General features: G+C 41.5%; 1 protein-coding gene across 13 annotated transcripts in view; it reads right to left on the reverse strand.

Moving 5' to 3' along the window:
* Window positions 1–2,043: 2,043 nt before the first annotated feature.
* Window positions 2,044–25,965, reverse strand: part of LOC134624793 (serine/threonine-protein kinase BRSK2-like) — a 150,183-nt gene continuing 126,261 nt past the window's right edge. For 4 of the 13 annotated variants that reach the window (XM_063469908.1, XM_063469925.1, XM_063469915.1 and 1 more), the window contains 8 exons: window positions 24,784–24,844; window positions 21,092–21,299; window positions 20,531–20,579; window positions 19,398–19,521; window positions 17,445–17,625; window positions 14,578–14,670; window positions 10,685–10,732; window positions 2,044–4,667 (listed from right to left, as the gene is read on the reverse strand). In XM_063469908.1, coding sequence (XP_063325978.1) covers window positions 4,450–4,667; window positions 10,685–10,732; window positions 14,578–14,670; window positions 17,445–17,625; window positions 19,398–19,521; window positions 20,531–20,579; window positions 21,092–21,299; window positions 24,784–24,844 — 982 coding nt within the window. In that variant the 3' untranslated portion in view covers window positions 2,044–4,449. Of the gene's footprint in view, window positions 4,668–10,684; window positions 10,733–14,577; window positions 14,671–17,444; window positions 17,626–19,397; window positions 19,522–20,530; window positions 20,580–21,091; window positions 21,750–24,783; window positions 24,845–25,965 lie in introns of all 13 variants that reach the window. The other 9 variants (XM_063469859.1, XM_063469868.1, XM_063469893.1 and 6 more) reach the window with 4 other exon arrangements.

Consider the following 25,965-nt stretch of genomic DNA (forward strand, 5'->3'; position numbering starts at 1 on the left):
TGACTTTCATTCGGCCTGCACTACACCATGTAAATGCAATTTTAAGTATAATTGTACTATTTGTACTTTGCTCTGCCCGCACTGCGGTTTTATTGTGAAGCACTTTGATGTACACTAGTCTTTTAAATGATCTAAGAACTGTAACTTGTCTCTGTTCTGCAGAATTGATTTCTTTCAACTGACTGCTTTAATATGATGTTTAGTATAATTTAAGTATTTTCTATGCTTGGCTGCAGCATTACTAGGGAGTTATGACCATTACGTTTATGCAGTAGCACTACTTGCAAGAAAGAAAAGCTAATTTAAGGTGGTCTTCCCCCAAGTTCTCAACAAAAAGGTATTTCAGATGAAGAGTCTTAAGTCACTTTTGATTGGTTGACTGAGGATAAACAACAACCCAATGAAGGTGACGTGCAGATCATAGAAGCAAACTTTCATTTTTGCAACTGATCAGCTCTACTGAACCAACAGGTCATACAGATTTTTCCAGGATCATCATCAAAACACCAAAGAAGTATGTTTTGGAAGAATGGTGGACCATCAAAGTAGTAATGTAACAAAGACAATAAAGGTTCATTCAAGCCATCTTGGTCTATATCAGGGGTGGGCAACTCCAGGCCTCGAGGGCCAGTGTCCTTGATCCAACACAGCTGATTTAAATGGCTAAATGACCTCAACATGTCCTGATGTTCTCCAGAAGCCTGATAATGAACTAATCATGTGATTCAGGTGTGTTGACGCAGGGTGAGATCTAAAACCTGCAGGACACCGGCCCTCGAGGCCTGGAGTTACCTGTACTTTATATTAGAGCTGCACGATTTTGCATAAAATGAGAATCACGATTTTTTTGCTTAGGATTGAGATCACGATTCTCTCACGATTTTCTTTTCCAATATAAATATTTATTGCACTTATTAACTGCACATCAACTTCGTAACAGTTGAAACTGAACATAAAAACAATAAATAAACATAAAAACAATAAATGCCTCACATTTTGTGGTTGCCGCAAAATGTTGTACTGCTTGAAATTCCTCCTCCACCGTTGCTCGACACTGCGTGTACAGAGCAGGTAGTGCAACAACAGAGAAATAGTTGCGGGACGGCACTGTGTAGCGTTTGTCTAGGGTGTTGATCATTTTCCTAAATCCCTCGTTTTGCACAGTGTTGATATATCTTTGGTCAGGTGATAAGTAATAGCCTCCGTAATTTCTTTGTGCCTGCGGGAGTTCGACGGGTATGGGGAAGCGCTGTATAAGGTTCCCGTTATTGATGTTTGGGTGGTTGACCGGGACGGATTTTCTCCTGTCACTTTCTCGTCATCCCTGACGTGCTCTCCGTTGTTTTTCCTGCCAATTTGAGCATCACGGCACAGCTTCTGTATCACGTGGTATAAGGCTCCGCCCTTGTCATTTGTTGAGCAGGAAGAGTGAGCGCTTGTTTTCATGCAGATTACGTCCCGGATCAAAATGCGGTACAATCGTCGTCGTCTTTTTTTTTTTTTTTTTTGAAATCGTTGTCATTTGGAAATGAGATCGCACATAAGTATGAATCGAGATCGCGATTTTCTAACGATTAATCGTGCAGCCCTACTTTATATTGTCAGGTATAGGTCCTTATAGAACAGGGGTGTTCTGTAAGGACCTATACCTGACAATATAAAGTGCCTGGTGGTAACTGTTGTGAATTATTAGCTTATAAAGTGGCAAAGCTACACTTAAGGCACTGGTCACGTGAAGGGTTAATTAAATTATGAATATGAACATCAACTAAACTAGAGATTGTATGATGATGACACTATCCTATAAACATGGATAAATTACATGACATACAACTTTATAGATTGTGTTTAGATATCATCGTTTTGTTTTTTTTGAATAAAACATATTTTTGTAGCTGTTGGAACAGTTATTAGAGCAGCAGAAAGTCTGAAAGGCCAAGATTTGAACAGAAATTGTGCATTTTTCACTACTGGAACTCTGAACATATAAGATTTACTTCTTTACATGAATAAACTTTAAAAATCAAAAAAGCGCAACACAAATACTACTCCAAAGTCAACAGATTTATTTCCTTTAGCACTGAAGTTGTTCACAGTAACATCACAAGGGAATACATTGCAAATGGTTATCCTGCTCAGTAGTAGCGCTCAGTACCGAAGAGTCCATTCTGTGTGCTCTGGATTCCCACAGTAGAAAAAGAGGAAAGCGAATGATGAAAGGTATTGCTTTAATTTTTCTTTCTGACAACTCAACACACACCCAGATGGGCTGAGTGAGTGACCCAATTGCCAGCAAAGTCCCTCTTTGAGAGAATGAGTAAGGAGAATGCATTGCACGGTTACTGTGTGCACACAGTAATCAAAAAAGAGAAAGGACAGCAAATTAAATGAAAATGTAAAAAAACAAAAAGGCAAATTCAAATGAATGCACATAAAGAACTGAAACGTGTAGAGAAAAGGGGAAGAGGAGAACAATTCCAACGACAACATGCAAAGAAAAGACAAATGCTGAACATGCAAACAACCATACAAGGTCAAAGCTAAGAATAGGGATCCCCTTGTTTTTTTGTGTTTTTTTTTTCTTTTCTTTTTTAAATAAGCTTGCCAGTAAACTCGGCTTATTTACAGATTGAGTGTTTGGTGAGTTCTGAGCCGTCATACGCGCACGGGGCATGGGGAAAAGGACAGTTATCAACAAAGGGTTTGTTCCTCTCAAAGAGGCTAAAACTACATTCTTAAATTACAGTAAATTATTTTCCCAAACATATATTACAAGGTTTCTTGCATCAAAAACCAGGGAAAAGCAACAAACACACACAAATGTTTTCATTTCTCAGTGGTCAAATAAATTAAACATGACAAAAATATCCTTAAATAATCTGACATTAAGAAACATTCTCTACATCTTTCATATAAATAAACAATAATAAATTAATTAAAAAATGACCAAATACAGTAAAGTACAAAAATATACACAGCAGTTCAATATTGTCTGAAACCTGCAGATAATCTAAAAGAACTTGGGGAATAAAAGAGAAAATTTAAAACATACTGAAATGGTGTAACTCAAGACAAATGTTCAAAGTGCAAAATAAAAAGGAGACGACTAAGCAAAAAGGCCTGGTCACACCAGCAAACTTTCCTGGGCAATGTTAACGGTCAATGCGCTAGCTTGCAAGAACTTGCTAGCGCTAAATCCAAGATGGCTTTTTGAGCATTTTCTGTTTTTTTACCGTAATGGGCTTTTCCGTCTGAAGTGAGAAACTAAGTTTAGCTAGCAAGTCTGCAGCAAGCTAACTAGCTCATTTAGATTACTATTCGTGTACCTCACATTAACAAAGGTTGTTTTGCCGTTATCGCTAGCAGTTGCATTATTTCATGACTCCCCACAGCCTCGGTTGCAGGTCTCTTCCTGTATGTGAGCTCTATCTACTGTTACAATGAAACAATTCAAATGCTGGTGTGGCCGTGCCTGTTCGTGAATACAAAAGAAAATATGGCAAAAACTCTAAAACATAATGCCACTACTACACTTTTTGACATTAAGCAGGGACATAGTTTAGTCTGTACAACAGAATAGATCATTCATTTATATAATATTACCACCGCCAACCCTCTTTATCATACTTTTATGGGCAGTCTTTAATTGCAAGAACCCATGTACAGAAACACCACAGAGCGAGCTAAAAGAACCTGCTGCTCACAAAGAAATATGATTTTAAAAAGAATTACAATCCAGCCAGTGTTTGTTGATCCATCCGTCCACCTTTGCTTTCTTCCATCGCTCCTGCATCCCATCTCGATTTCAAGTTCATCACGCGAACAGGTTGTTTATGCCGAGGTGTATGTGTGGGTGCATTTTTTTATGTACATGTAGGAGAAATGGAAGAAAGAGGGAGAGGGTATACATGTGTGCAGACTGACAAACGTCACTGTCTTAAGGCTTTTTTTCTTTTTCTTTTTACAAGTCTTCCAAGACGTGTCTGTGTTTGGTCTGGCGGGGTGAAGTGTACTCTACTGATGTGGCAGCAGGAAGAGACTCAAAGATATAGGGCGGGGGGAGTGGATTCAAGTGGGCTAGGGAAGTGGTCCTCAGTCTTTTCTTGTTTCAAACTCTCCTGGTGCTGGCAGGCCGTCTCGCCAAGGTTAATAGTTATTATGGATGATCCCTGGTGGCAGAGACAAGTCAAGCCATCACACATGTGAGGAGGACACATAGAGAGGGACACAAGGTAGGGACGACGAAGCTACATCTGCTACTTATTGTAAAATACTGATCGACTTTTAAACTGAAATAGCCATTCCCATTATTAAGTACAAAATTTATAGGCAAAAAGTAGATCTTCTTGTTTTATTCTTAACTAAAGGGCAAAGTTAGCAGCTCTCCTAATTTCTCTTATTTAATGACCTGATTACTGCTTTCATCTAGTCATGCACAGCTACGGCTCCTTAAGGTTGTTCCTGTGTCCTGCTGCTGGCAGCCATCTTTGTTTTGTCTTTGCCAGGGGGGCATTTAGAGTCATTAGGTGGGGGCTGGTTGGGCTTGCTGCTGGGGGTATGCTTGGTGGGGGAGCTAGGCGTGGCGCCGGGGGAGTGGGACGCTTGGATGTTCTTCTCGTCTGAAAAAAGCTGTTTAATTACGTCAAAGAAGTTACTCAACGGGCTGCCTACACAGACGGGAAGAAAAGAAAAAAGAGAAAGAGAGAGAGAGAGAACAAACAACAAATGAGCAATGGGGTTAACATGAGGAGAGGAAGAGGACGTGATGGAGGAATGAGAGGAGTGGAGCTAGGAAGGGAGACTCTTACGACCAAGACAACTGAAGTCAAAGCTTTTGTTTTTAGGCCAGACGAAGAAGAGGTGGCACCAAAACGACACTGGTTGTATCAGGACTTCCATCACTTTTACTGCGAGAGGTTTTTTGGTCTCTGAGTCTCAGTTTCCCTGCAACATGGAGAACCAACAGGAGCACTGGAAGACATTTCGAATCTTACCATCAGAACCGCGCCACCAAATCTCAGCTGACACCGCAGAGAGAAGAGATTTTAAACTGGAAGTTTATCATGAACTGACAGATACCTGGGTTCAGCTTTTGGTTTCAACAGCTAGCCTAGAGGCAAATTTCTTATTGGGTTTTTAGAGGGATCAGTAAATTGAAGTCTTTGTTAAAAAAAATAAATGACTAAAAACCCAGGACTCAGTGTTTCCTGTAAAACCATAGTACAACTATGAAGCTGTAAGGGAAAAACCAATAGGAACATATGACTTAAAAGTTCACTTTTTTGCTTCACTGCCGTATACAAGAATTATTCCAAATGGTATAATTTGTGCTTTTTAAACAGCGTTCCATTACAATGCTTAGATCATTTTCATAAACCACCAACACATAGACTGCCACCCTCAACAGATGATAAATTTAGCCATTTGAGTCCAAAAGTGTTTCCCCACAAACATTAAAAATATGACTTTACAGCAGAAACGGCTCAAGAACGTATGTCGACAAACCGAAGGGCTAGATCGCAGTGGCTACGTCTAATAAAATGTTTTTGATAAAAAAGCTTAGTCAGCCTGTCATAACAGGCTTTGAGCCTGCATTAGTTTCTAATTTTGTTAATGCAGCATTAACGTGTTATTTAATAAAAGCCACCGTCTGTACTGTAGATGACCAAATAACTGGTTTATTGTGACAGTGAAAAATAAAAAAATGTCCCGATTCTCAGCAGACTCTAAAGATACAGACTCTAAGAGCACTCTTAGTCTTCCACATCTTCCCTGCAACAGAGTGAAAATAGGACAGCATCCTCCTTGTGAATAGAGGAGATAAAAAAAAAAAATTGGTGGTTTTCCCTACATTGAATTTTTTCACATTTGGTGACTGACTGCAAGTAGCTGAAACCAGCACAGTGTTTACACAGGACAGCTGGTGAGGGAAGGTCTGCAAACTGTCCCCTAATTTACAAAAGCAAATTACAATCAATCAGAGTTGGTTTGTGCCAATGACTGCAGCTTCTCTTAGAAGCATCTCGTCAGACATGACTCAGCTGTTTGCATCCTGGTTATATTTCTCTACGAAGACAAGGTTGCTCAGTGACTTTGTCATTCTGCAGTTAAATCGCTGTCCTGCAGCAACTACATCAGGAATTTCTGTTTCAGATCTCTGAGGTTCTGGCTGGACTCTAATAAGTTAGTATACATTTCTGTCTATTTAGAATGGCAACAGATCTTTACCAGTTTATTACCCTGTCCATGAATGGCTGCAGAAGTGGCAACAATGAGTTCATTGCACACAATCACAATAATCGTGATAACTGTGCTGCAGTCTCTAACCATTGTTTTTTATTGTGTTACTTTTGCATTAAGCAGTGAAATAAAGGGCGGTAAACCATATGAGTGCAAATGTCTTCCAAAGCTCCAGTTAACTCACCATTATACCAACATCCATCACAACAACATTTGATAAGTCTGTTGATCAGTGCTTTAAACAGCAATGAATGAATAAAACATGCAACAATACAGCACGGTGCACACATTAATGCACATTACAGGGTTAGTTCAAAACGGTACATCCTTCAGTGATCACATCTGTTGGTGTTGATTTTGAATGTGCGTGAAGAGTGAAGGCGTGTCCTGAGAACTTACCATCGTCCCCCTCTGACAACACGCACACACATGTTCCATTTGTGTCTGATCTTTTGTTCAAGTGAGGTTAAATATGGAAAGTTATAGAGGAGGGGTGAACAACCTGGTATCAAGCATTATCATGCAAAGGCCCCAATGCCAACCTCCAACCCCAAACACACAGAAATATAGTCATCGTATCAAGTCATTGTGTTCCCTAACTCAGCCAAAACTACCGTGGAAACATCACTGACACTACATAGCCCAATAACTTTGACCAAGTGGACCAATTAGTGGGCCCCACTACATTTAAAATAATCTTTTACATAAAGAAAGATCCCCATTGCCCCTCAGACTGGAGAATTCACTGCCTTCCATCATCGTCCTTATGAAATCATAAACTGGATATCTCTGTGTTTAGAAAGCTTAATGGTCAGTCTGTGTGGCTTTTGAACAAATTATTTTTTATTGTCCGTTAATAAAAAAAGCTGTTAAACACTAATAATGAGGCCCTTTTAGATTTGTCAGGTGAAAACATTTTTAATAGTGCTGTCAGCGTTGATCTCATTAAAATGACGTTAACGGCAAAACCGCATTAACGCAGCAAATCTACGTTAGCGAGTTAGCGTGGATCGCCCCGTGCGTGGGGCTGGACGGGGCTATCGCATTAACGAGCTAACTGCGCTAACGCGTTGATGTCGTGCAGCCCCACGCACTAACTCGCTAACGTAACGCGTTAATGCAGTTATGGCGTTAACGTCATTTTAACGAGATTACCGCTGACAGCACTAATTTTTAACACACTGCAGTCATATCATACTTTGTTTTCTTATTGTTCATGACTTTCATCAGTCAACAAAAATTCCAGATGATTTTGTCACAGATGCATATTTTTTGTTTCAGAATGATATATTCATCAAATGTGAATAAGTGGCTACACGAGCATTATCTTTCTGGCACAAACTGAAAGAATTTGAATCTAATTTTTAGAAATAATTTCTATACCTTGCTTAATCCTTTTTTTACGATGATTTTTTGGCCTTTATTGGATTCGGACAGTGAAGACAGACAGGAAAACCGGGAGAGAGGGAAGAAGACATGCAGCGGATCGGACTCGAGCTCAGGATCTCCGGCCATACGGCATACGGTCGCCTGCTCACCCACTGAGATAAACCTGCGCCCAGACTCGCTTAGTCCTAGCTGAAAAGCTAAAACTGACTAGCTAAAATGAGCCATAAGAAATATTAGTTAATTACATTTTTAAAAAAAATGTTCCTATTCAAAGAGCATTATTAAAATCCAATAAAACTTAAACATGCCTCTGTTACTGACACTGGTGGAGCTTGGGTCAGAAATTGGCTTAGTATGTTGATGCATCATATTGGTTTTGTTTGATTAAAAGAAGTCATTGAGTTGCGCACACTCTGGGCATATTTTTTTAAAGACCAAATTTCAAAAGCCCTCATCAACACTAATGTTTGTCTCAGAATAAACAACTGGAAAAATGAAGAGGTGCCTCTAAGAAGCCCTCCTGTGGATTTAAATCATCAGTTTCTTGTTGTAAAAAACCCCAAAACCCAAGGGCGTAGATTTGGTTTTTGCATTGGTGGGGACGGATGATTCAACACCGAACCCTGCCCTGTTTCTTTTTTTTTTCCTTTCTGTCTTTGCTTCTTGATAAAAAGGAGAAATATACTTCCCTGCATATGCTATTCTACATGCTTTTAAACCATTTAAAATTACAATTCATAGTTTTATATGTGAATTATATAATGTTAAATTACTATTAAACAAATTAAACAACTATTAAACAAACTGACTAAGAATTTTAGGCTTTAGTTTACTTCAGCCATATTCCATATAAATCAGGTATCATACAAAAATAAAAATAGCTTCAAATACAGTCATGACAATAAAAGAATATGACTTTAAGGACTTAACAACATTACTTCAGTTACACCAACATCTCTGATACATTAGCACTAAGGGAACACTGAATGACCTGGTGGTTGTTGTCCATAAAACTACTCATCTAAGATTACCACAAAGTACAAGATCTCTCAGCAAAATTATGCAAAACTTTAGGCACTATTGCCCCGATCAAATCAGTGAGCTGGGACTTTTTATTCTAAACATGAACTACTGTTACAGCAACAGACATGGACTACTGGTGCCCCACACAACAACTCAATGTCCAGTATGTGAAGGAGCCAAACACATGCCTTCTTCTCTCATTAACTGAGATAAACTGCTGGCATATTTGTTTTACATCTATACTGTCCAGTCTCTCCTGGTGGACATGGCAACACGTTATTCATGGTTACATACAATTTTAGACTGATGTGGGCCAAAGCCTAGCACATACTTGCCAACCCTGAGACCTCAGAATTAGGGAGACATTCAAAAGGGCTGTTGGGGGCGGGGTGTGGGGGGTATATATATACAAAAAACTTGAATTTTACAATGTTTATCGGATAAAATAAGTTACATGTCACCGTTATTATTGTCCGGCCGGAAACAGGCCGGGGGTGTCCAAATTCAGCGGCTGCGTCTTCCTGAGGACCAGGTGTTGTGCCAAAAAGTGATTGTCTGCCAAAAACTGATTTCCGGTATTTGCCAAAAACTGATTGCTTGTATTTAAACTGCTATAAATAACTTGTTGGTCTATAATATGTGAAACATATGTCAAATGTATCCCTCATGAATGATATCAAGTCATCTTGAGCAACAAACAACATTCCTGTAACAAGGTAGAAGCCGCAATCAGTTTTTGGCAGTGACTTTTATGTATCCTTTATGTATGCAGTTAAAAAAAAAATTCTTGTTGACTTTAAAAATGTCTCTCTTAAGTGTAATCTGGCCAAGAGGACAGCTGAAATTGCAACAAATGCAAAAATAGTTCTGTAAACATATTTTACGTGGACAAAAGGGAGCTGATTGATTATAATGTAAGTACAATAACACAGTCACAAAGATACTTGAGAAACAGGTAATTTTGTAATTTTATATATAACCCCTTTGTAATACCTGTTCACCAAAGTCTATTTAGCAACATACGTAACGATATTACACAAAAAACACACGGAAACATTGGAAATCAGTTTTTAGCAGGCAATCACTTTTTGGCTCAGATATTTGAAGTTTACACAGCTACATTCTCGCCTGAAAATATGTTAAAAGTTTATTTTGCGACCCAGAAAGAGTAATAAGAGTAATATTAAAACTAAGTAGCTGCAGTGGTAGTAGCCATTGTTGGAAACTGGAATTGGCTGGGCCAATCTGGGATATGGTTTTTCAATTTTGTTGTCCGAGTGAAAATCGGGAGAATGGTGGCTCGGGGAGATTTTCGGGAGGGGCACTGAAATTCGGGATTCTCCCGGAAAAATCGGGAGGGTTGGCATGTATGGCCTAGCATAGCATAGCCTGTAACGTTATTATGACGGACACATTTTATGAGTGAACTTGACTTTAAGTTTTCTTTAAGGTTTCTTTGAAAAATACTTTCTTATATCCAGGTTCTTCCTTGTTGCTGCCATCCTCCTCTCCTCCTTGCAGGTCCTCGCAGCGCAGGCTTGCCGCTGCTAAAACTAAACAGAGCTCCCTGAAAGGCACAGCCAATCACATTGGCCATATTTGTCACATGAGGTAGGACTCCAGTAGAGAACGTAATTTAACTCTTTCTGCACCGCTGGGTGAATGAGACGTTGACAGATCTTTTTTTTCTTCTTTCTATCAGTTTTGTTTTTCTTTACTCGAAGAGATCAAATTATTGGTGGGGACAATTCAATAATCGCTGGATATTGGTGGGGACGTGTCCCTTCCGTCCATGCCAAATCTACGCCCTTGCCAAAAGCACTTTCTACTCTTCATTGGAAATACTTCATTTCTTTCCATTAAAATGACTTGTTACGATGAATTATATTTTATTTGCAGCTCACACGCTCCCAGACACACGTGTTAGTGCAGACAGAGTGTGTTGGTGAAAGGGCCTCCAGGACGTTGCCAGTGTGTTAAAAGCCAGAGTTAAGGTGGTTTGCCGGGAGTTCCCGGACGCTCTGGGCCTTACCACGCTTGGAGGATTTACTGGGCAAAGAAGCTGAGCGCTGAGAGCCATCTGAGAGCAAAGGACAGTGTCAGAAACACCAACCCACGCACTGAGGCCGTGTGCTTCATCAACACATGAGCTGAAGCCCAACATCAGCAGGGCAACACATTACACTCCCTCTTGGCATGAGTGGACTCCAAACACATGAATGTTCAGCTCATTTCTTTCTCCTGTTTGCTATTTTGCGATCCTTCCTTGTTGTGATATTTTCTGTGTTTCAGTCATTGCTAGATTGGTTTAGGTAGAAACATGTCGACTTAATCTCTTAATCCAACATCCAACTGAAATACCTTAATGTTGGGAGTATTGAGCCTACTAACTTATATTCAGCTTATTATGGGCGAACCTGCTGCAAACAGTTTAGTCAGAGTGGCGAGCTAGTCTGACGCTCTCGTTACATTTTTCTATAGGAACCAAACTTTACAGGATGTTGGTGAAATGAGTGAAAATGATCACCGCCTAAAGAAAACTGACAGTTAGAAAGAAAAAATCTCAACATTTGTTGGACGTGTAAGCAGATATTTTCTTAGCATGGACAAGTGCTGTAAATAAATGTCCTAAAAATGACATCTTACTGTAATTATGGAGTGGATGGATATCTGCAGATGGTGTAAAGTCTTGCCTGATTTTTCTTTTTATGTCCTCAACTCTTTCGGTCTCAAAACAAATATATATGCAAAAAATAAAGCATTCCTTGGTAATGTGGACCGGTCTCATCAAAAACTGTGAAATAATGAGACTTAAAAGCCCAACTGTGCTACAGAGTGAGCGATTTACAGTCTGATCTCTGTTTGCAAAGACTTTGAGTTTAGGGAAGCAGAGAGCAAAACTTCTCTGTGCTGAATGTTCACAATCCTTCCTGATCTTTTAAAAGATGTTGACATGATTGTACCAATGCAAGTACGCCCCTCACGTGTTGGTTTGCCCTCCTAATTCAAACGTACCTGAACCTCTTTGTTCTTTTTTTTTTTTTAGAAAGAACAATCGAACACGACTTTCTGACAAAGCTAGCATGAACTGGATTTGAAAAAAGAAGACAAAAAGAAGCTAGTGCACCACTGTGACGCTAACTTCTGAGTTTTTGGGTAAGAAGTAAAATCTAAACATCATCATTAGGGGTGGGTTTTGATTATCGATTTATCGATTAAAATCGATTCTAGCTTGGATAACGTGATATTGATTCATTAAAATCCTGAATCGATTTTTAAATATAAATTTATTTTGCCCGAAACGCCAGAATTTCAGTTTGAACCTCACAAAATTTCTGCAACCACCAAACAGCTAAGACAGTAAATGAGAGCAGGTACACGGATTCTGCACAAAGACGTAAACACAAAGCGCGGACCCGCCGACGGATCAGAATCAGTGAGATGTCCCCTTTCTCACCCGACGGCACGTACGCGGACACGCCGTCGGGGCTGAAAGCCGACAGCTAGCTGATTTTGAAGCGTCGGCGGGTCCGCGCTTTGTGTTTACATCCTTTTTGCGCTCGATTCTGAAGCTGCAGGTTTTATCTCTCTCCAAACAATATTGACTGAACCAGCAGCAAAAGACGATCCAAACTACGCTTCACATAAACATTTCCTCTGACTTTTGCTGTTTTGGTTTCACCACAATAAAATCACACTTCATGTAGAGCTCTCTCTCTCTCTCTCTCTCTCTCTCTCAGGAACAGTTTCCCATCTAAAAATCTCTGTTTTTTTGCATTATTCGCTTACTTATTACCCACCAGTCTACAGTGTCAGCCGCTGTTTTTTTTTACTTACTTCCGACAAGAAAGCCTCACTTCTGCTGTTCAATACTGAACAAATGTAAACTTTTTAAAATTATGCAAAATTGCAAAATGCTGTGTCTCTAATCAAACCTCTGTAACTTTGCTAAAAAACCCAGACCAGGAAAACCGCCTACATGTTTTTCTGTGTTTTATCCTCAGTTACTTTGACACAAAGGCATCTGCTGTAATGCTCACACCTTTGATAAAGTCTCACAAGTGTCAGCTTTCTTTTTATATATATAAAAATATCGATACGTACTGATAAGTGATCAGAATTATAATATTTCTGACTGTGTGAGGCAAAATTTCCCCGATTCAAAATTGAATCGAATCGTGGATCGAATCAATTCGGGCCCTTGTGAATCGGAATTGAATCGATTCTAGAAATCAGTGACGATACCCAGCCCTAATCATCATCATCACAACTGTGGGGCCAAACTAAACAACCACGGGGAGGAACTTGCTCCTCTGTAGCTGTTTATTAGCAAGAAAGTGAGAAATAAGCTGAACATTCACATGGCTGACATTTCGTTACATTCACCTTCCACAACCTTGCACATATACAAATACACACAGAAGGCCAGAAGACTGACGTCTTTACAGCTGTCAGGGGTTTAGCACATTTTATCAAACACATGCAGATTTGCCTTCTTCTGAGTCCTGCTGCACAGAGATCAACACACACCATATCACATACATGTTTGTTCGACATACACTGTAGAGCATGCGTTCATTTTAGTACCAGACAGTCACGTGTGTGAGTGTGTGTGTGAATGGCAGCTCACCCAGAACCATCAAGACACATTCGTGAGAAACGCGACACAGTATGAAAATGCTGGCTTTCCCCAGTAAAGAGGCCAGTTTGCAAAACTGCGTGTGTGTGTGTGTGTGTGTGAATGTGCATGGTTCTGGGCTTTCATTCAGCATGCGAGCCATTCAAATCATCCACGAGGCTTTAGAGGAAGCTGTGGATGACAGAAGCTGGGTGACATGGAGAGGCAGGCCAAAGGGAGAGAGACAGAGAGATCAGAAAGAGAGAGAGAGATGTGGCTCATTGGCACATCTAAATAATGGTGGAAGCGACTGAGGCTGAGGCTGTGCATACAGTGCGTGATAGCAGTTCCCATCTGTGGCAGTAACTGTTGATAGTGGGTCCTTTAAGCTGAGTGTGCGATTTCTGCAGGTGGACATCTTCCACAATATCACTAGTAATGATCGTGACTGGCTGTTTGGCAGAATCATCCATTTCAAAACTTAGAGTGACTACTTTTACGTGTCAGTGCTCCTGTGTGTGACGCTAAGGTCAGGTTGTAATTTCTCTGCTTCACCACAAGAGGGGACCATTATCAAGTAAATAACCACAGATAAAACAAGAGGAAGACCACCAGAATACCACACTGACAAACAAAACTAACATGGACAGCTGGAGAACACAGACTTTCTTTTCTTCCATATTTTTTTCCCTAATGTTTCCATCTATATATAGGCAGCCCCCAAAATAATGGCAAACGTCCCAATCACATCAAAAGTTTGAAAGAATTGTGGGATTGTTCCAGCGTGTTATTGACACTAATCAGTCAAATGTACTTTTCTCCTTCTTGCAGACGAAAATGCTGCATGCACAAGCAGCTAATCCACAAATGAACAGTTCTAAACATCCATTAGCCGAACCTACAGTTTGCTTGTGTGTGTGTGTGTGTGTGTGTGTGAGCGTGTTTCTGCTGAGTCAAGTGTGAGGTCAGAGCCAAGCTGCTCGTCTATGTTGAATTATTTACAGTTTGAGAAACACTTCTTAGTGGCTGTAATCAGTCCTGTGAATGTACATATACATCTCAGTACATAACACTGCCATGTAGACTGTTTGTGTGTGCTAGTGTGTTGACGTGCACGCCATGGTATGTGGCAGGGACATGCACGTGGAAATGCCGTGTGCTAAAAGCAGTGCGCCGGGCTAAGCTGAGCCGAGGTCGGCCGCAGGTGTGGCTGTGCTGTGATGCGAGGAGGGAGGGAGGTTGTGGGGGCGTGGAGGGTGGGGGTTTGTAGGCGTGGTCGAGGACGAGTGGCGAAGGACTCCACTTACCGGATATCTGTGGCTGGATGCCAGGCTGGTCGTTGGAACTGAGCAACTGGGCCTGGATGGTCTCCACCACACGCTTGAAGCGTCGGCTAGGGCCTGTTGAGAAACCGGGTCCTTGTTATAATCCAGACTTGACACTGTAGCCACAGGTCTGCAAGGAGTACTTAAAAAAAGCAATCCTAGGGGTGCAAGAGTGGTTTTCGTAAGCATAATTTCAATATTGTGTGTTTCCCACTGAATTAATTTAGTGTTAGCACTAGCAGTCCACGGGTTGAGCTCAGTCAGCAGTCAGATGTAAGCCCACATCACCTGATACCACAGGCAAATCTCTGATGGCTGTTCTGTTTCCTTTTGGCTTTCTACTAAGTGGAACCCATGATTCAGTATAATGAGCAGCAGTAATCTGAACTATTGTCTGTAGGACTTTATCAGTCTCTCACACTGGCTTGTTTGGAGCGTTGTCTCAGTTTGTTGTGGTTCCTATGCATTCACCGATGCACGGCTCTCTTAAGGTTGTGTAGAATGATGGGGTCAAACTGTTTGGAGAAGGCCTTCTCCAGATTGATGGACAGCAACAGCAAAGTTATTCTAAGATCCATGTTTGGCATTGTGCTAACATTTACCTGAACTACCAAAACTCCTGCTTTTATACAGGTGGCAGCTAATGCTAATTTTATTATTAGCAAATAGCTGCTAAACTTCATTTTTCACAGGACTGCTTCTGTATTTTGGCTTAGTGTTTGTTAAATAAAGACACATTATGTCAAGTTTTGAAGTTCAATTGAGGCTGTATCTACCCAATTTTAAGACCTGCTAAAGACTAGATGATTTTAATTTATCCTGATATGTAAATCCTCAGAATTACCATGAGGGAGTGGATGGTCCCACTGTCACCTGGCAGGGCAGGTGTGACTGCTCCTCCTGCCTTAAGCTTCTAAACATACAGATCAACATACCTGAATAGATATATTTAGTATATTTAATAACGTTACACTACAGAAACTGTAGCTTCATTTTAAATCATTATATAATGACTTTAATCATTCATTATAGTACCCATTTATGATTTGACACTGTTGCATTATATCTTAGTGTTGGAGCTGCAGATATGAGATGATTAATTTAAAAAAACTCAGTGGGTTTGTATGTATCAGTTTTAGATTTTGTTTTTCTAATCCGGGCTTTTTTTGTGAGATAATAAAAACTTTGAGTATCAATAAAGTATTTAAGTGAAATCATCTTAAAATTCAAAGGGAAGACAACCTTCTGATATCCAAGTATGACCACAACAAATCACAGACATTTAAACACAGATTTATAAAATTTTTATATGAAAAATAACTAATTCATCACCCTGACTTTAACCCTATACCATAAACAATCATTTTGTCATTTTGGTTTGATTTAAACATCCAAAACATACTAAATTGACACTGTTTCCACAAAAGTTCTGTTTACTTTCCCTATATGTAGGGTTATGGCTCATGGCTGTAGCTGGGACCTTACAGGGTTAAACCTCCCTTTGAATGAAGCAGAAAATAACCAATGCCTTGACAGTCCTTACACATTATAGTAGCTGACAAAATAACACAGATGTTTAAAGTAAGGTTTAAAAGTCAGTGGATGAACCTGCACCTAGGTAAGGGATGCAGATCTGGCAGATATCTTATGCTTTGTGGGGAGTTGAAACATTGATGATGTGGCCATGTTCAGGAACATCCCAGGGATCTCTCTGAACTCGTTACTGATGTTGTATGCACAGCACTGTGGATCTGTTTATTCAAGTTTCATGCAGTGGCTCCTTTTCCTGTTTAGGCCCAACGTACACACCAGATCGCTCCACTGTAAGAGACTGCTAAACCTCTTGAGGGTAACCTGTGTTACCTGCGTGTGATATAGATCGCAGGTTTAGCTTCAGGTAATGAGCTTTCCCTGGTGTGTGAGTAACACATACATAAACATGCAGTAAGTTACTCCAAATGGTTGTAGGTTGTGTAGATGAGCAGAACAGTCACTGAAAAGCACCGTACGGTGTTCAGTGTCACAGGAAAGAAGAAAACAGTCCCTGTTCGGGTTGCTGAGGCGTCCCAACGAGTTCTCCAAAGTAGAAATGTGCATATTTGTTCCTGTTTAATATAGCAGCGGTGTCCGACTCCAAGTCCTCCAGAGCTACCGTCCTGCAGCTTTTAGATGCATCCTTGTTCCGACACACTGGAGTTGGACACACCTGACCTACACTCATTCACCAGACACTTTTTTAGGTACACCTTGCTACAGCTGGGTTGGACCTCCTTTGGCCCTCAGGACTGTCACAGATTCACCAAGGTGCTGGAAACATTCCTCAGATCTATGACACCAATCTCTCGCTCCCCCAAAGATCTAACAAAAGGACCCCAGAGGGGTAGACTGAACTCCTTGCCATGTTCAAGAAAGCAGTCTGAGATGATCTGAGCTGTGGCAATAATAACTGGTACTAAGGTAGGATGGAGTCATGCATTCTTGCTGTTTACATGCAATTCTGACTCCACCCTCTGAATGCTGCAGCACCCCATGTAAAATTATTAAGCTCTTCAGCATACGCTGGTTGCCATGAGTAGTTATTTGAGTTACTGCTGGCTTTGCTGTCAGCTCCGTCTGGCTGTTCCTCTGACTGGGATTATCACCCAGTAAACTGCTGCTCACTGGATATTTTCTCCTTTTCTAGACTGTTCTCTGTAAACTCTAGAGAATCATGCCATGCTTAAAATCCCCTTTTGCCCCATTCTGATACTCGATTTGAACTTCAGCAGGTCATCCTGACCAAGTCTGCATGCCTCGATGCACAGTGTTGTTTCCATGGTTTTCTATGTGTTGTGATGTATGTGGTTTACCTGAGAGCAAGGTGAAGGTGACAGAATATATGCCGTTCTCCTTTGTGGCGCTGGTGCTCTCGGTGTAGGTGATGTCCACCTGGAACTTCACCGGCTTCTGGAAAACCGTCGGACCAGCTGTGGACTTGTACTCTGCCCGGAAACTGGTCTGAGAGATGACGCTGTGGCTCAGACTGGGAATCTGGGGAGAGACACGATGGGAGAGGGTAGGAGGGTGAGGTTGGTGGAAGAACAAAAGCGGAGTGCTTCTGAGTCAGCAGCACTGGGCACGTAGACACAGACAACTTGCGCATCAGTTAAAATGGCAGCATGGATGTAAGAGAAAGAGACGGGAGCAGAAGGAGACACTGTGTTGGATGTGCTACACCCTAACATGTGGTGACATTTTGATGCATCAGCGGTGGAGACCACGCCAACACCAAGACGTGAATAGACAGCAAGCTGTTGCACAGAGCTGTTGTGGAGGACCAGCGTGGATCGTCACGATATTAGTCAGGTTTTAATCTCATGGCTGATTGGTGTACATGAGCGTTTGCATTTTTCTCCTGGACTGCTGGGCTTCTATGGTCCTGCTTTGTGAGCGCGAAACTCACAAAGCAGGACTATAGCAGGTTTTTATCACACTCATGAGGGAGCACCTTAACCTTATATTTCAGGCTTTGTAACTTGGGATGAAAATGCAAAATCTATAAGTTAACACATCATGTTTTTCAAACGTGTGTATGTGAGAAGAAAAAAATATCACTACTACTCCTGTTTGATTTGCTTAGTGAGTATTTCCAGGTACCAACGTGAGTCATAATGAACATAATGTTGGTTTTCATCTGTGCTTTATTTTGAAGGTTTACACATACACTGTGAGTAGTGTTGGGAAGTGACAGAATACCGGCGTCATGTATTTAAAATACAAAATATGAGTAACTGTATTCTGTTACAGTTTCTGTTTAAATAGGTGGTAATCAGAATACAGTTACCTTGTTGAAATAAATAGAATACACGGGGGTCACTTCCTGTTTCATGTTAAGCTGTCCCCTTTCTATGCCTTCTCTAATTTTGGTGATTTAATGCAGTCGGGCGCAGGTTTAGCTCAGTTGGATGAACATGCAGTCATATGTTGCATGGCTGAGAGCGGCTGGCCCAGAGGCAGCAGTGCACGGGCAGGAATGCGTTTCCGACACCACTTCATAAGAAGAATGGGATGGACAAAACTTCAGTATCTTCGATGTACTATTGCTGTGTGATTTTTATTACTATTACTGAAGGCTACTCGCCACCGAGCTAACATTGTTAGCTGGTGTTAGTTCATAGACTGCAGACTGTTAGGCCATTTTTAAATACTCATGTACGCGAGTCCGTAATCGCGTTTTCACTAGTCCGGACTTTGTAAGTTCACACGGGAGTCCGGACTTCCCGAGAACGCAGCACGTGTACATGACATCACAGCTCCATCCACTGTTAATTTAACTGTGATTAATATTTGCAATGGAAATTACACATGACATAAAAACATGATGAACAACATGATGTAGCTGATTTCTTTAAGAAAAATGAAAAAAAAACCTTTCCAACACTGACTGTAAGACTTGGCAGGAAAAGAGCCTTTGGTCGTAAAATTATGTACGCAAAAATGCTAACAAAGATTTTATTGTCTTTATTTTTTCTCTGATATCTGAGAATAAGACTTCAGAGACATCAACAAAGTTCAGATGTGGGAGGAAAAAAGGCAGATTGAGGTCAAACTGATGTGAACATGCTCTGTCAGGTCTTCCAGTCTGCTGTGTTGTAGCGATGACTTTTTGTATTAAGGAAGAAAGCTACAACAATAGAACAGTTATTGATCTATGCTACAGCCTCCATTGTAGCATAGATCATTCAAATCGAGCATAATGTAATCAATGATGAAATGTTACAGGATTAGAAGAACAGAAGAGAGGAGTGAGGAGGGAGACTTACAGAAAGGAAGGCGTGCACAATATCGGCCTTTATGGAGCTGAGAGGTTTGTCTCTGATGACTATGAAGATCTGCTCCTCCTTCTCCAGATTGATGAAGTTTCCAAACCATGACTTCTTAGCCAGTCTGCAGAAAAGATTCAAAGTTTGGTTCCAGCGTTACAAAGCACACTCAGTATACCCAGGTTATCTTTTATTAACAACTAACAACTAGCTAAGAAAAGAGGTGGGATTGTAACAGTTACAAAGAAACCCAAACAAATGAGACCGATATCTGACTAATAATTGTAACAGACAGCTCCATCACCACTGCTAACTAACGTAGAGTTGTGCAGATGATTACTTTACCTAATTTTAAATTGCTATTATGCTTTTGAAAGATTTGTACTGAAGCATTTTCCCAAAACACAGACCTGATGGGACACACGAGCTTCTCTCTGACTGAGGAGATACTTTCACAGCAAACATGCTTTTCTAGGAAGCGGACAGCTCACGCAGCTTGGCTGGTTATTAATCATGGTATAACTGCACAGAATGGGCACATTACTGAATTCCCTGACATAATAAAAAAGGGCAATGTCTTACATGCTTATCAATGACTCAGCTAACTTTAATTAAAAAATAGTTTTCTCCAGCGAATGCCGTTTGGCCCGACAGGAATGTGACATGGAGAAGGCCGAGTGTTTGACTGGAAGAGATTTGGTTTTGGAGTTTAAAATAACTTTTAGCTGGTGTCGTCTGACTTATGATAACCGTCATTAGCCTGCCTGCTAACAGGGACAAACTGCTAACTGCTAAATAATAAACTACTTAACAACAGGGAGCTTGTTCCTGTGTTTTCTCTGTATTGTTGCAGGATCGTTACCTTACACTATAGTACTGTGATTTGGTGTTATATGAATAACATCGAATTGACCTGAACTGAAAAAACGCAGTTCGCTTGCTAACTTAAAATGCTATCACATGGATAAGTCTACCATTCAGATTCCCAATATGCTAAAATAATGTAGCTGCTGCAGGTTCACATTTGAAACACTTGTGCTTATTAATTACAGATGGAGGAAATGAACATGTGCTGCTATTAAATAAACATAATGGACAGGTGAGGTATTCGTGTTTGCTGCTGTGGTACTCACTCTGGCGAGGAGTCTGGGGTGAGACTGGACATATCCTCCTGGGTGGGAACTGTAGACACAAACAGAGGCTAAATGTTAGATTCGGCTCTATAACTTATGGAAACCGCACTTGGAGAGATACTTCTGTGTCTTGTTTTTTGCGCTACTAAGCAGATATCATCAGTGTAAATGAGTACTGGGCCTCATCATGACTTAATTCGGTTTGTCTGGAGGGGGGTTGGTTCAGCAGCATCAAAGCAGCTGTAAGAAAACTACCCAAACTAATGAAAAAATGAGGGAAATTTGTAAATTTTCCACTTTCTGTAATGAGGCCGTTATCTTCTTTATGACATGGCCACAGGCTGCAGATTCTCACGATTAGGCTGGCGTCAGGTTAACTGGAGGTAAACGCAGTCATTAAGAGATTATTTGTCCTTGTTATTCCCCTGAGCTATAAGGATGGATTGCATAAACACACTCTGCTGAGTAGATTATCACATGGATAAGAGTAAGAAATTCAATCTGATTAAGCCAAATCATGAGGTTTCATTTCCTGAGCCCTACCTGTCTCCTCCACCATACCTTGCATTTTCCTGCGGTGGAAGCGTGGTGAGCCGAGGAAGCTGTTCTTGATGGAGTTGAGGCGCGTCCTCCAGGGCATGCCACCAATGGAAGGGCTGGGCGGTGGCGTCGGGCTGGGCGTGCCAGCCGGGCTGTCCTTGGGCGTGTGCACTGGGGTGCCTTTGGGGGTTGGGAGAGGGCTCCCTCTGGGGGAGGGGTGGGGAGTCACCTGCGTGATGGGGACAGATTTGGCGTTGTGGTCAGGGTGGAGGTGGTGGCGGCGGAGTGGGGACATCGGAGGCACCGGGGAGAGAGGGATAGAAAGCTTGGGGGGAACGGTAAGGGGAGGGTGGCGCCTCACCCGGGGGCTGTTGGGGATGCAAGGGGCCAGAGGCTGGCTCGGGGTGGAGGGCTCAGATTTAGGGGTGGTGGCAGTCTGGTCCGTGTTAGGGAGTGGGTTGGACCTGGTGGTTTGCAGGGGCTTCTCAGATACTTTGGGCTTAGCAGGGAGGGTCTGTGTGCGGGGGTGCATGATGGGCGAGCCCATCTTTGGCTGGTAGGAGTTATGTGTACGGGTCCCCACCCCATTAAGACGGACCTCGGGGGAGTGGGTGGGGCTGCAGTTGGGGGACTGGCATAGGTCTGGAGATTGGGGTGGGATAAAAAACCGCCGGATGGGCTGCGATTGTCATGCACCGTCACAGATGACAGCAGGGTCAGCCAATAAAAAAAGCACCACCGCCCAATGAAGGTTCATTCCCATTCAACAAAAATAAAAATAAGCAAACACCAGGAAATAAAAAAGGAGTGTGGCAGATGGTTGAGAAGTGGAGCAGGCAGGAAGTGGTGAGAGTGCAAGAAAGAAAGAAAGACAGAACATGCGATTAGCAGAGTGATTAAGCCAATCACGAGGCAGCAGTGGAGCATTCATGATGCATTAACAGAAGGGATGCACCGAGATCAACGTGGTCACTTTGTCCACATTCTCATACTGTGTTGCTTCTGCAGTGTTACAGCATACACAATATCACAGTTTACCTTCGTTCTCCAAGATTCACCTGGACTCATTACTTTAGTGCATTATAACCACTGTTTACACGGAGAATAAAGCATCGTACGCTTTATCTATCCTACATATAAGCTAGCAGCGTGTCTACATCTTTAAAAGCTAAGCCCCTCACTGTCCTGTGAAAACGCCGCCACTGTGGTCTGTGGTCACACTAAACACGCTGGAACGTTGCAGCAAATCTCCAGAATGTGGAGAAAGGAACAACTTTTAACTGAAAAGATGAAGGTTTGGAGTTTATTTAAATGTTTTGGCCTCTTGATATCAGGGCCAACCATCAGCTGCACTTCCTGAAACTAAGGCTTTCACCTGACAGAATTCCACTACTGTGAGATACATCGGTGCATCCCTAATTACCAGCAAGTGACCCAGCTTGAAAGCTAACCGATTTAGCTTCACCCTCCACCTGGGAAAGCAGCCAGAGTGCATGCCCAGTGCTGACGCACAATACTGTGGGATGAATGAGCAGATCACTGATAAGACAGGTCAGAGCAGTGAGAATCCACAGCTGAACAAACTGCAGCAGCACAGCAGACCTCAGCAAATCAAAAACAGCGAGGCTGCAGAGCCCGTGGTGAGCTGTCAGCCCGTTCTTGCAATAGCATGTGCAGCTGATCTGCATAAAGTAATACAGTCATGTCTGTGTAAGAGTTTAACACTGAGAGTTCTGCAGTTCTGATTCAGTATTTTCTCATTACAGAAAAAAGAAATGCATCAGAAGACTCAACAGCTACTCATTGATTCTTATCAGTAATTAAAACAGTAACCTTTTTAGGAAGTTTCAAAAGCATCCTCTCTTCAGCATGTATGAAACAGACTGAGCAAATAAACTCAGGTGGGTCTGTTGAATGAATCAGCATCACTTATAGAAAGAGGAGCTAAAGATTACAATCTATCTCCTCTTTAGTTCGCTGTGTCACACATCACAATGTGTGGCTCACAAGGACAAAACATAAAACTTCAGCACGTCCTCACAGGATAGAAAATGTTACGATACCCAGCCTGTGCTCTTTCTGAGCGTTAGTTAGTAAAAATTAATGACTTTAAGGAAACAGCAAAGCAACACCTGGAGGCTGTGAACTGATTCACACACTTCTCCTCCCTGCTTTGACTCTGCAGCAGGGTTTTCTCAGAGACCGACAGAGGTGTTCTTCCACTAATTTGCCACGTCATTAGAATCTGTTCTTCATGGATATTAATCGCCAGATCTCAGTTTGGTCTGCGCTCATAGATGGATCTGGTCCCGCTTCATCTAAAGCTCTGTGTGACGTACAGCGCAGCACACACTGGGTTCAAATGATCCTAAATCAGATCAGCCTGCTGTGAATAACAATGAGAATAAAAAGAATAAGAACAAGAAGCTGACAATAAGATAAAAAAGTGCATCTTTTATTTTCCACAGATGACCAACTGACTATGATTTGTTTTTCAGCAATTTGGTGGAAACTGTCAGTCATATTTCCACAAAGGTAAATTCATCAATAATGGAGCGACATCATCATCAACCCAACAAATAGCATCTGTTAAATGTCTTATTACGTTTCCCCTGACGATTTCACCATTCACTTTTTCAACATAAGTTATTGCAGTGAATTATACACGTGTTAGTTTGTTTCCAAATATTTGGTTTTAGCCAATATTTACAGTTTATTCAGAAGCGCCCATACGTCGGCGCTGGCATAGGTGTTAGTGGTTCATTGGAAAGAAAGGACAAAATGCAAAAAGCATTTGATTGTTTGGGTGACCAGCCGGAACCCAAACACACAAAAAAAAATTTAATTCAATCAACAGGCAAACACTAATTTATCCTCGTAGCGATGAGGCTGCTGGCGTATTCTAGTGGGTCATTAGGAACAACGTGATGAGCGTTTATGACATATGACTGAAAAAAAGGCCAGAACACTTCATTTACTACAATGGAAGACTCGATAGATACTTTTTAAAAACATTTTTCCCTGAAAACTCAAATTATTAAGCTATTAAACTTCGATCAGTACATAAATTAATTGACTAATTACCGCAGCTGTACTGTTATTTTACCAGAGGACTCTTTTTTTATGGTTCCCATTGTTAGTGATTTGTTTTGTCGTTACAGTGAGCGCTTTGTGTGGATTTTTATGACAGATACTCTAATATCATATGTGCAGAACTTGAAATTTACTCGAGTTCCTCCTGCTAATGTTAGTTGAAGCCCACACTGACCAGCTGTTAGAAAATTACTGACATGTTTTTTCCTTCTGCTTTTACTTTTTCAATAAAACTAAACTAAGTCTTCTAAATCTTCAGCAGGCTACAATGAGAGAACTACAAATGGCTCTCAGATGGACTTTGTTAGTTGTATATAGTCAGCTTTGGCCTTTTCATGCTTTAGTTAGTTTAACATTTCCAGATTGGCTTCACTGCAGAGTTCTTCTTTCTTCACCTGCCCTGACATGATATACAACTCACTCGTTTCGCTCATTTAAACTGTGCTGTACGTCAAACAGGCTTATGATGAAGTCCACAATGTGAGCTGCTGATGGGAGGCAATGGGAGGGAAATGTGAACAAGTATGTGTGTATGAGCGTAACAATATGCCAGCAGAGCCAGTCAGCCAGCAAGGTGCTTGTGGGGAACCAATCACTGCATGGAAGGGACGTTTACTTACCCTGGGACTGCTGAGAGGACTGGTGGACAGACCAGAGGACGCTCCACTGATTGACCGTGACCTACACACACACACACACACGGTAAAATCAGTATTCACAAAGTGGACAGTGTGCATGATGCACAATACCACAATGTACAAAGCAACGCGCGCGCGCACACACACACACACACACACACACACACACACACACACACACACACACACACACACACACACACACACACACACACACACACACACACACACACACGTTTTCATATCTTGGTGAGGACCTCTCATTGACATAATGCTTTCCTAGCTGCTGACCCTAAGCCTAAACCTAACCATAACCTAACTGTAACCCTGACACTAAAACCACATTTTGAGCCTCAAAAATGTCTTCAAACTCGTGGGGACGGCACTTTGTCCCCATAAGTGACTGTTGGTCCCCACAAGTATAGTAGCATGCCAATTTTCTGTCCTCACAACGATGCCTAGACATGTACACACACACTTCATCCAAAGGAGCTGAGCCTTTCTGTGTAGCTCTTCCTTTTTTCCCTTCTACAAATACATTTTATTGTCTCCATCCTGCTGAAACCTTTCCTCTTATCAACATCTGTAAGCTCTCCAAACCAAACGTCTTGAGCTGCCCTCGTGGGGCACTGGACTAAAAATTCAAAACTGGGCAAGAACTCTTCATTATTTGTCAGCGAGGCTGTTCCCCCCCCCCCCCCAGGCCACAGTCACAATAAGCACCATTAAGCTAGCATGCTTTTTTACAGCTACCATGAGTTCTGGACCTCAGCAAGTTTCTTTTTTCTTTTTGAAAATGTTAAAATCATTCATTGTTTCATCCAGACAACATTCATCTTCCACATTTCTATATCCTCAGCTTCCCCTGCAAAAGATGAATGTGTACAAAATAAAGTGCTTTACAGTTTCCAAAATCTCTGGTGTTGACTGCATTACAACTCAAAGAGCTGGTCTGTTCCACAGTGCAGCCTTTTCTCCTGATCACTGGAGTTAAGGTGCTACCTTTAATATAATATATTCCTATAATATAGCCCTGATGGAAATGTGGTCTATGGTGGAAATCCATCCATCTTCTTCCGCTTATCCAAAATATCCTGACTAAGTAATTTTTTTGTGATTTTTTGGACTTTTCTGCTCCATTCTCATGATTTCTATCCACAGACT

This window comes from Pelmatolapia mariae, linkage group LG1, assembly GCF_036321145.2.
Source record: "Pelmatolapia mariae isolate MD_Pm_ZW linkage group LG1, Pm_UMD_F_2, whole genome shotgun sequence".
In the NCBI taxonomy this organism is placed as follows: Eukaryota; Metazoa; Chordata; class Actinopteri; order Cichliformes; family Cichlidae; genus Pelmatolapia; species Pelmatolapia mariae.